This window comes from Aulonocara sp. 'chitande type north' Nkhata Bay, linkage group LG23 (genome assembly GCF_057382095.1).
Source record: "Aulonocara sp. 'chitande type north' Nkhata Bay isolate Kocher_YH1m ecotype deep benthic linkage group LG23, A_spYH_male_GT1.1, whole genome shotgun sequence".
In the NCBI taxonomy this organism is placed as follows: Eukaryota; Metazoa; Chordata; class Actinopteri; order Cichliformes; family Cichlidae; genus Aulonocara; species Aulonocara sp. 'chitande type north' Nkhata Bay.
In genome coordinates, this window is record NC_141365.1 from 16,454,553 (window position 1) to 16,466,608 (window position 12,056).

At 40.0% G+C, this 12,056-nt stretch overlaps 1 protein-coding gene across 2 annotated transcripts in view; it reads right to left on the reverse strand.

Annotated features, from left to right (window-relative positions):
* Nucleotides 1–12,056, reverse strand: part of tgfbr3 (transforming growth factor, beta receptor III) — a 66,088-nt gene that overhangs the window by 27,288 nt on the left and 26,744 nt on the right. For both annotated transcript variants that reach the window (XM_086281758.1, XM_086281757.1), the window contains exon 4: nt 580–717. In XM_086281758.1, coding sequence (XP_086137884.1) covers nt 580–717 — 138 coding nt within the window. The remainder of the gene's footprint in view (nt 1–579; nt 718–12,056) is intronic.

Sequence of the window (12,056 nt, forward strand, 5' to 3'; positions counted from 1 at the left end):
AAAGGATAAAGTTGGTGAAGCTTTAGTGCTACAGTTTTTGGTACCACACCTTCACCGCTGAGGAGTTTTTTGTGATACATGGATACACCCAGTGTCATATGAACAGCAGCCAAGCTATCAACAGGACTGTGTAAAGAAGGGTGGGGGACACGACTCGGTGGATGTCGAGCATGAATAAAGCTGACGAAGCAGATTGTGTTAGATAAATACATTTTGGCCCATTTATGAGCGTAAAAACAACCTCTTACAGCTGCATCCTGTATAAGATAATGTGAGTCAAACTTCCGCTAAATACTTCCAAAATTATATTACGACTAAAGAATCCACTGCACCAGATGAAACATTATGCACGGCTCTACACAAGCTATGACTGCACATGCGCGTTGACCAGATGTGCCCCCAAAACATTGGAAACCTCCCTTTGAAGTGCAGAACGGCCTCCTCCGCAAATTTACATCGCTTCAAATATGTTACTCATAGAAAAGGCTACTGAAACGGTAATGCGGTTTAGCCTGTGAGGAAATGAATACACAGTTTTAGGAAGCAGGACTTAAAGGATTTTTTGTGTTCTGGACTCACATAAAAGGTATGTTGGATGCGCAGAGCCAGGTTCTCTGTTTTGACATTCCAGATCAATGGTTGGGGGGAGCTGAGCACGAAGACCAGGGGCTTCTGGTGGTGCAGCATTGACTGGATGGGCTTCAGATGTAAGTCAACCTGGCAAGAGCAAAAAAAAAGGGAGGGGAAAAGGGGAAAAAGAAAGAGAGAAATTAGCGCCCTGTTACCACAAGTATATTGAGGAAGTGAGAAGAGTAAAAAACACAAATCCTACGAGATCAGTCAGAGTACATAACATGATCTGATTTCACACAGCTGAACTGGGCAAATGTCAAAGCTTTGATATTCTCATGTTCCGTTTTGTATAAGCATTAATATCAGGCAACTGCTACTAGTCTGGTGAAAATCCAGCTCTGTTATGATGTAAATTGTTCTACGTTATCTAGCTTTGTGGTTGTTTATGTACTCACTTTGCTGATAAACTTACAAAGACGGCGTGCTGTGTTCTCCCTAAAAGGCACTTGCTTAGCTCTGATATGTATCCTCAGAGGGCTCTTAACTTTCACACAGTGGAGTCTTTGTTCACGGGGAAAAAAATAGTAAGTGGCGGGTCCCTGTAACCATCTCTACAGCTTGCAACTATGCCTTTTTTTCAGACTCCCATTAAAATAGATTTTCACAGTCTGTTAGTGAGATGGCGAAAACAAACGTGTGTGTTTTGGGACCTTAACTGATGTTTCTCGTTTCTAGTGTTAGCCTTCACTTACGCCAAAGTGAGTCAGGTGGTTCAAAGTGCGAGACTTAACCCAAAATCATCTCAGGCAAGGGTCTGGCTTTCCATCATTTTCTTTAAATTGTACTCAAACTGAAAAACACCAACTTACTAACAAACTGTTAAAATTCTCTATTGTTGTCACTGATGAGAACTGACACTCTCGGGGGGTTCAGAGGTCTGTCTGACACTCATCTTTAAACTTCCTCCTCTCTGTATTCACAGACTAATCAAATCAGCTCCATTCTGTGTGTCAGCAGTAAAAAGCTGTAAATCACTAACTGAACCCACAAGGACTCATATTTTAGGATCTAAACAACACCACAGTAAGTTAATTATTCACAGCTCAGCACAAGATCAGCTTTTGCTTTTGAACTCAAAATATAGCTTTTGTACTTCAATAACAGAACAAATGAGCTGAAAACAGAGTGATGGTGATTAAAAAGCAAGTTGACAGGTTATTATTAGCAGTGCTTGAATTAGTGAAAAACAGGCTGAGCATTAAGTTGCTCAGATGTGGTTATGGAGTGCGTATTATCGAGACAGAGATCTACACGCTATAATTGAAACCGTTAACATTTTCTGCTACACTCATATGTTTTCAGTCACTACAAAACGTATTTGCAAACACTGCAGTACTCATTTAGATGGATTTATTAATGGAAAAAGTAAACAGTTTGTTATAGGTTCTGAACCAGACTAAATACTGAACAGAGTACAATATCCTTTATCCCTTTAATATTGTTTTACATTTGCTCTTGCCAAGTTGATATTTTACGGTCCATGCTTATTCCCGGGGTGTCAAACACTGGAGTTTTGTCAAAACTGCTGGCCTTTATGGCACATCTGCGACACATCTTCCCTTCCAGCTTGTCGTTTCAAAGCTCAGTACTGGTAAAAGCGCCTCCGTGCCACATTTAAGCCTAATTTTTCAACATGCAGCCTCAACCAAGCTGGTTTTAGCACGGTTTTAGCGACCAAGTAGCATTGTGTGCCTTCACCTAACCAGCAAGAAGAAGCAAAGTAAAAAAAAACAAATAAATTTCTGCTATCACATTTTCAGACCTGCTCTAACATAAATAGAGCAGAACATCAATGGTAGGTAAAGTAATTTATCAGCAGTAACTGTTGACTATGCTGTATGCTGTCATAAATTTGGGGTGGTCGAGTAGGTTGTGATATGAAGCATTGAGCAGGTTGTTTTCTTGGCCCACCCCTACAGCATTATCCTCCTCTCTGACTCCCTAAGTGGCCACTGATTCACAAAAAGAACATCACGTTGTATTCAATAATATTCAGACTAAGCTTACAGATTTCAAGCACTAAAGGGATGGTTTCCAAGGAACTTACATACAACTACATTTAAATACAGTCATTGGAGCTTGAAAAACAAGCTACAGCAACTGTGCAATATATGAAAACACTTTTCACTTTTGAATGTCTTAATATATGCAAAACTTCTGTATTATTAAATTAAAAGCTTGATTTGGTAATTTTTTTACAGTGAAACTGGAAGTGTTTGCCGAGGAAACATTACAGGAATCTTGGGAAAGCATAAACAAGAAGCAACCGCACCATTTTATCGGAATACTTTCACACACAAACAAGATAAGACTGTGATCGCACTCGAAGCACATCCTCAAAGCCAACTTCGAGGAAGAGTCCCCCAAGGTGCCAAAAACATACAAAGATTTACAATTTATTTCAACGAGTAAAGATTTGTTTTTCAATGTGCTTCCTCATGTTGGACAAAGCTGCCACTTATACCAAAGGTTGACTTTTGTTTCATTATCATGTAGACTATAATAACTGTGCCAAATGATATCTTCTTTATCGAGAAGTATGCAGTTAATGAACAGGCTTTTTTTTTTTTTGGCATTTCTCTTTTTTCTGTTTCCATTTGATCCATTTGTCACTAAAACAAGAATTCATTGTAATCTGATGTATTTTTGAAGCCATGCAGCATTCTAGACTAACATATACCTCAGCACAGAAGGAAAGTCTGACTGTCATTTTCTGAAGTACAACGATGTGTCACTGTGATGATTCATGAAGTCATTTAACAAGAGATACTAGCAGAACAAACAGAGTCAGCATCAAAGTCCAATTATCATTCCTCAACAGATGTAAGCCCTCAAGGAGAGTAATGCAAACCAGAATGTTCAGTTATGTGGTCCATGAAAGTGTTGCAAAAATCGTTAAAACGTCCCTATGAGACAAGGAAATGGAAGAAATTACTAAACACTTATCTATGAGGCAATCTGGATGGTGATCCAAATAAACAGATCAGAGATTCATCGCTCTCTCTGTCTCACTATTTTTCCCCTTTTTTTCATATTTGCTCCCCCCCACACTTAATCCAGACACTGGAAAAAGCGACTGTATTGCTCCTTTGAGGATAACAACAACCAAGATATAATCATACCTGGCTTGGCTCTAAGAGCCTGGCTTAAATAGATGGAAGAAGGAGGTAGAAAGAAAACGAGAGTCGGGGAGAGTTGTAAAAGATGAGGAATTTTAAACCCAGACAGAAACTTTTCCAGAAGACGTGAGTCACCTGCAAACGCAGGCATAAACAGAGCTCCAAGAAGAGGAAGTGCCAAGAGGCGCTAAGGGGTCGGAAAGGGTGAAAACTGTGGTGATTATTATCTTTTTTTTTTCCAAGTTTAATGAGAAAACAGCATTAATAAAAATCTAAACCCTTTCTGGGTTGCACAATGTAAGCAATGATGAGGACTCAGCAGCAGCTGGTGTGCATCTCTGCCCACAGAGTTGTGTTCGTGAGGTCTGGTAAGGCTAGTGGGCATAGCAACAGACCTTGTCAAGCAGCCAGGGTGTGGAAAGAAGAGGTGCAAAAGCACCAGGCATCAAAGTACCTCTTGTGGTGTTTGTAAGGATCAGGTTGCGCTGAGTTGTCCTTGATGGAGGCAGCTACCTTCGGAGAACCCTGCAGGGTGTGCTCGGGACAGGAGGCCACGGCACGGCTGATTGATTATCAGGAGCCTGGCACAAGGATTTAGGGGTGCAGGGTCCATTACAGTTAAGGGGGGCATTTGCCAGCAGCCACGGATGGAGGCTTGTCTCGGACTATCACGTTACTGAAATTAAACTCCACACAAGGGACGACAGCTGTAGCAGGATAAGCCGTCACGCAGCATACCATTAGTGGTGGTAGCATGTGTAAACAATGGAAATGTGAGGAAAAAAACAACACAGCATCAACTTTAAGCTCTAAATCAGCTCCAACAACAAACACAGCGCCAACTACAACAAAACCGAAAAAAAACAAAACACAAATCACAGACAAGCTTTTGTTGTATAGCAAAGCCACATGGTTAGATTTAGATCCTACTGATGCCTGTGACACTGAAACGGTAAAGGGTGATTTGTTTGTCCTGCTTTGAGCATGCATTTGCAATTCCAGGACCTTTCAAGCCAACTTAATTACACAATGTTTCAAGAGTGCTTTATAAAGGCTGTGCATCAACATTGTAATGAAATACTTTCACCATCAAATATTTTGCATAGCCGTGTAAACCTGCACCCTGCAGTTAGAGCACACTATCACTGCGGCTCAGTGTCCTTGCAGGAAAAGGGAGTTTCCTTTATTGACAGAGCTAATTAAATGCCTGATGAACCCTAGTGATTCTGAAAAAAACCCAAAACATCCTTTAATTATCTGAAAAGTAAGACTAATCTGGGAACACACTCTCCCACCCAGGAAATAATAATCAGCTTCAGAAAAACAGAAAGAAAGCACAGCATGTATCACATGACATGAACCATCATCACTAAAATCCAAGAGTATATACAAAAAAAACAACAACAACGACATACACAAACTGTGGCTAAACCCCATACCACAACATTTTTATAGTTGAAAACATAGACAACAAACTCCGAGAACTGCCTGGAACCAATCATACTGTGTTATCTGATGTGTGCGTATGTGCATGTGTCTTGTCAGTCTGGATCTTGGTTCTTTCCGGATCACTGAGGGTGTACAGAGAGAAGGGAAGCTCAGGCAAAGAAGCTCAGAGATAAAGGAGAAGCGGACCAAAACCTGTTGACCGCTCTTATCAGCGCCACCCACATATTTGAGAGAGATGGTGATGCTACCTGGAGCCTTCCTCCTAAATGTGATGATAATCAGTCTGTACTCAGCTAAATGCAAAGCTCCAAAGAGGGAAAAAAAAACCCTGAAAAGACGCTGAAGTGAGACAGGACGCCTGGATAGCAATCTTTTAGTGATATGACACAAAAGCAGGACATGTTGAAGTAAATAACACAGCACTGAAGGTGGGGAGAGGGGAGCACAGGGTCAGGAAGAAAAAAACACTAGATTAGAGATGCAGTGAAATCAAAAGCATATTTAGCTGTATATCGCGTCCTGTGTTTTGTTTGGACTATGTTCCTTTTTGGGCAATTTCCATTTACCAAAAAAAAGAAATGTTAATTCCTTTTTAACAGGATCCTCCCAACTGCTAAAAAGCAAAAGCACTTGTAAGGGAATCTGCAACTGATTCCAGTTGAGACTGGTCAATGAATTTTATCATTACTGGCCTACTTTTCTGACAGTTAAAAATAGTAACGTATGACTCGTGCAATGGAGCATTTGTACACCTGAGTCCCGCGTTTTTTCTACTCTGTTTCTACACTTCATTCAGACATAAAAGTTACTATGTACAGTAGCGTTAAACTACAAATCTGTGTACAATCAGTAATAAATAATGGGATCAACAAAGAATGGCATTAACATGCATAGTCTATATAGGCCAACACCACAGTTACCAGTGTGTCTTCTAGAAAAGCGAGCTCGAGCCCTATTATTTGTCAGAGAATGCCAATAAAAATGGTATAAAAGGCACCAACCCCACAAACATGGTTCAGTGACTCGAATTAGCTGAGGTGAAGCCTAGCAGACAGCTCCTGGCCACAGGTACCTATAAGGTCATGTATCTGTAAACCCCGCCCCCAAATTTCAAAATTGCTGTTTGTGGACCCAGCCTTAAGTGGCCATTAGAGAAAATACAGTTTTTGTTGAATGAGGCATCCTGTTTAAAGCACTTTAAATGCTCAAGTGGAGTAGAAAAGCGCTATAGAAGAACCAGTCCATTTCCAAAAATGTTGTTGTACTTTAACGTGATGTATAAGTGCCGCTACTTTTTTAAAAATAAAGGTTATTACTAAGTTCCAAAGTAAGCTTCAATTAAAAAAAAGAAAGACCTAAACAGGTTTACTGTATGTGTTCGGTTTGTCTTGTGTGCTAGCTAAAGTCATATCTGACACTGTTACGTTTCTGCCTGGTAAGTTCTTCCAGCTAGTCACTCACAGTCTAAGATATCAGCAAATTCCAGCTGATAAAGCAATCATCTGCTCTACCTCTCCCTGATTCAGAGCCAGTGGCTGTGTTTGATGTTTGCCTAGGGTAAACTGATTAGAAAAAGATGGGTGATTTGAGATATCACTGACCCCTTTTATTTATTTTCTACCCTATCACCCAACCTTATGCCCTGACAAGACTCCTTTTTTTGGAATTGCTTATTTTGGCTCCACTTGGGAACAAAGTGTTTACAGTAATGTTGGGCTCGTGTGCATTCATGCGCATGCAGCAGTGGCTTGTTAGGCAGAGTACAAAAGGCTACCTCTACACGTGACAGAAAAAACATGTGGAAGATTGTTTAAACTTGATACCTACATCTTAAAACCAGAGCAAATAGAGAAGAAAAGAACACTTTGAGATGAGGTCACTCTTTTTTTTTTTAGAGCTTAGGTGGCAAAACACCAACACCTCCAGGTTAATAGTCAAGCCACGAAAAGCTATTTTGCCTCAAAAACCCAAAGGGCTTTCAAGCTCGGAGGAAATATGAGCAGCAGTCCACAGGTCGCTCTCACTAACTCTTGTCTTACTCTGCAAGATTGGGCTGTTTTTATAAAATGTAATTCAATTTTGTGAAAATGTGAAAATCATTCTGACATTATTTGAGGAAATCATTTCCTTCTGAAACACACAAGCTCAACCTGGCATTGCAGCTTTACTAGCAATTGAAGCCCAGCCAAAAGTCACTTTTGACCTATCCAAGAATACTGACTTTCCAATTTGGCCTGTCTCTCTGTCCTCGGAGGCCCACATGGGTAAAAGAGAGGAAAGGGTTTTCTGTTACTTTGAGCAGGGCCACTGAAGCTGAAGAAATCATCTATCTCTATTTCAGACAAATGTGAATAACACGTTACAAGTAAAAAAAAAATTAAAACAAAAAAAAAAAAAAAAGAATTCCAGTCAAGCCAGTATCATAAGTGGTCATATTTTGAAAGAGGATAGTTAAGAGTCTATGAAACAAAGCCTACTGTTAAAGACAAACACTGAATTAAAAAAACAGAGTTTGGGGGGGTGGCTTAGATTTCAAATCCAGATCAAAAATGTTACTTTGAAATTGCAGAGTAGCTCAGTTAAACCATCGCACATATTTTACCCAATGTGGCCTGGCACTGCTCAGCACCCATTGTGTGGGGTAACATTTAAAAAGAAATTATTGGCAAATGGTTCAAGTTGCTGAAATATAAATAAATGACTCTTTACCAAACTGGAGCGATGAACCACTGATTACTCTGTAATTTTAAATTGTTTAAATAATAATGAACAAAAAACTAAATCTCCTGGAAGCAAATTTCTACCCAGCTGCAAACATGATCACAGTAACCATGCTAACATGGTTACTGCTAATCTGCAAACGTAAGCAGAAACACACTTATGAGTCGATAGCATAATGGGTAGAGTGTTTCCTAGATGAAAATAATAGGTTCGTAAATTAGTAATAGTGTATCCTGATATGACCAAGAATGTGCAGAGAAAATCTCTTGGCCACTCAAAGCACAAAAGTTCTGACATTTTATCAAAACCTACAAATTTCTACATCATGGTGGCAGGGCGCTGAGAGATATGAAAGCCGTCACAAACGTGAACTTTTAATCTGTACCAAAGTTACAGACTGACCAGACGACAGGCTCACTAATTTACCAACTCTTCTTGGATGTCTTCCAGTCAACAACAGAGTTACACATTCTTGGCATGTTTGTGCAAGATTTGTCATTTTTGGCTGGTACAAAAAACTGCCTTGACTTGGTTGTATATGCTATGGCAGTCTAATGATTGAAGAGTCTCCTTCAAACCAGAGGATTTTATGTTGATATAAAAACAGCTTTTGTCACTTGTAATATAAATCAAGAGTGCTTTTAATAAATGCCAGTGAGAGTCTGTTCTTCTTTTGGATGTGTCAGTAATCAAAAATGATAATTCAAACTGAAACTTGGAGCACAGATAGGTATACTTTTATCACTTTGAACGCAAAGTTCGCAGATCATTCAAAATCAGATCATTGTATGCATTTCTAGCTTCAGTCTTCCTAAATGAGTGATTAGCATACTGTCAACCTCTGGTTGTTATTGTACAGTCAAAGCAATCCCTGCAAATGTCACGTTATCCAGACGAAGCACTTTGCACAGTCACTACTGAGGTGTTCTGTTGCACTTAATAGCTCGGCTTTAGTGTGAGATTGGCCAGAAGCCAAAGTGTGTATTGTGAGTCAGGTCCAGCTGTGCCTTTTCTTTCAATGAGTAGCAGTTCATACCTACTGGTTAATACCCATAAAGAATGGTTTCACTGGTACAGGCAGGAAACAATTCATTGCTTTCATGTCTTTACTGAAAACATAGACAAACTGCAAGCCATGACTTTTACACATGGGCGTGAAAGAGATGTGAAGCAGGCCTCACACACTGCAGCTGCAGCATGTCTGCGCGACTGTACACATGTGTGTATAAAAGTGTCTGAAACTGACCATGCAATCTCCCTTGTCCATATTAGCCCATGCACACCATGTGCAATAGCAGATTTATTCCACTACCTGGTCAAGCCTTAGCTGAGCAGACACTTATTAGGAGTCACCGGGGCACATTGTGTTCTCCAGAAGCTGAAGCTTCACAACGACACATTCAAAACATCCAAATACAGACTGTACTGCAGCCCAGTCACAACCTCGTCCCCTATCCGCTGAGGTGTGGAGGAAACCTCAGAGAAGGTCTACAGTACCATGCATTGACCAGGCGCCTTCATGAAGGCTTAGAAAATAAGCAAAGGAAACACACTAAAGCATACTCAGGAAATGATCGATTAATTAGAGTGAAATAAATGCGCAATCCTTCAAATTCAATGACAAGAAATATATTCATACACTAAAACTGAACTCCAACTTTAAATTAGGCCTTACTTGCTTTTCAGTCATCAGTCCCAGTTTCCTTAGTATCTTAACATAAAATAGAGTCTTATAATAGGACTACTACAGTCTTTTCACTGACAGTTAACATATCTGAATTACTGTACTGTCAATAAACAATGCTGCTGTATTTAGCCATAATTTTCTAAAATATGTTGGACAAAAACCGCAGATGCACAGAGGAGAAACTGATTACGCTGCAAGAGTGGTCTGAAGGCTTCATGTGGGAGTTCTATTTTGCCACAAAACCAGGATGTTGTCTTGTGTTGGAAATCACAGTAACTGTTGGGAAGCCAAGCTGACTACAGCTATTTTCCTACATGCTCCACCTTTTAAGCCAAACAGTATTACTGCTGAAAACTCAAAAGAGTTCTTTTTTTACAACTTTACTTGTTTTTTGAAAGAAGTAAAGGGTTTAGACGCTCTGTGGTCAAGGATTATTAATGAAGACCAATGAGGTCTTTTCTCCAACAGCCTTCTAAGTAAGAACATCCTTGCCCAAATGCAGACTAGGATGTTAAGATCCCCTTGTTTCACTTCTATTTTCTCACTGGATTATTGCCACCTCCAGTCACAAAAGATCAGGGGCAGATTGTGTCAATAAGACCATAGTCTGACGCATTGTTTGCCCTCCAACACGGTCCTGTTGAAGGCTGTCAGGAGCTGCTTGTATCTGAACAGGCCAATCTGTGCCCACGTCTCAGGTGGAAACAAAATCAAGGACCAGAGTGGGTAGAGGGTCTGGGTGTCCTTTAGGATATCTTATCTAATCATAAGCAGAAACCTCCAGTAACAGAGTGAGCTTCTGTAGGGCCACCTAATCTCAACCAGACCTGGCGTGACCTTCTGTAGCCAAGGCTGTAGGCAGGGGAACAGACAGCTGGATTTCTCCCTCCTCCGCGCTAGTCCTCACTTGACCATGGAGGTGATGGGTGATCGAAAGCTAGATAAAGTGATGCGTTTCACAGACTCTGTAACTAAGTCCTTTACTGTGCTATAAAGCTGTAGTTTTAAATACAGCAAATTAGAATAACATTCAACTTTTGTACACCACTTACAGAATAATCCAACTGTAGTTAAGCTAGTAGAAATTCAACACTGGTGATGTTTAGTGATGGACTTCTCACTGATCTTGAACTTAGAATAAATAAAGTCAGCTGAAAATAAGGATATATATCAAATGAGGATATATATCGAATAAGGAAACCAAAGGTGTGCTAAATTAGTTCTAGCAGACATTGCTGTTTGACTGTATTTATGAGTCATCATTTGGTCGATGACGACGTGCAGAAAGATCTCCTGAGAGCAAGTGACAACAAGATTTAAACAGTCAGTCTTGTGGGTTGCGAGCAACTTTCACAGCAGATAAAATATGGTTAGGATTGTTTGATTTTCCATACAAGTCTGTTCAAGCTTAAAACAGGAACGCTCTTTGTCATGTGAGTCTTAAATCCATACTAGGCATACTTTGACTTGCACTCTGTCTATTAAAACGCCAATCAGTTGGTCTGGGAATTACCTTAAGGTGAGGAATGTGCTAAGGCCAACAATCATAACTTTCAGCAGGTGAAGACAAAACCCAGTTCAGTTTGTTCTGTGTGAATACAATATCTATCTGCATGTAATCATAATCCACCCTGACACAGTAAATCGGGAAGTAGATGAAACGGAGCAAAGCCTTCAAACTTTGCAGGACACATCCAAAAAAATCTACTAAATGATTCCACAGAAATTCATAAATAAGAGCAGCTACAATTTGCATCGCGCTTATGGTAATCCCTGGTATTTGGGGTTCAAATTATTACAATTACAGTGATCCAGTGTAGTTTCTGACTGTGAAGGCCACGTGCACGTGTAATACTGAAGTCCATCATTTTTTCCATAAATACTGACTCGGTAACTTATCAACTGGATAATAATGTTTATCTTCAAGACTCGCAATGTAAACTCTGCTAGTCACTATAAAGGAACATAAATTCTTTCGACATTGCACCATTTTAGGTTTAATATTACATTACATTTTTCCTTAAAGGTGAGGCTTCAGTTGTTTTAGTTCAGTTTAAGCTTTGTTATTGGCCGAGTCATTCCTTTTATCGTGTGTGTGACGTACGCAGCTCTCGTCTCGTGAGTAGTTCACGACCAATGTGAAGTGTCCACCGACAGCGATGACTAAAACGTCTTTAATAAGACACAAAGTGTCAAGATATGCATAAGTTTCCATTTCACAGCTATTTAAATGTTTCCCTCTCAGCCACCCAAATAACATTTCTTTATTTATGTGCTGATGAAGCATACCCACACACACACTGTGCTTCTGTACATTTGGCCTTGGCAACACTAATGCTTACATCAGCAACACAACTGCAATGACAAGTCTATACATGCTGCTTTTCACACTTCTCTAACAGAGGGGGATGAAGGTTTAAAACCTAGACACCGGTGTTTTGAAGGAC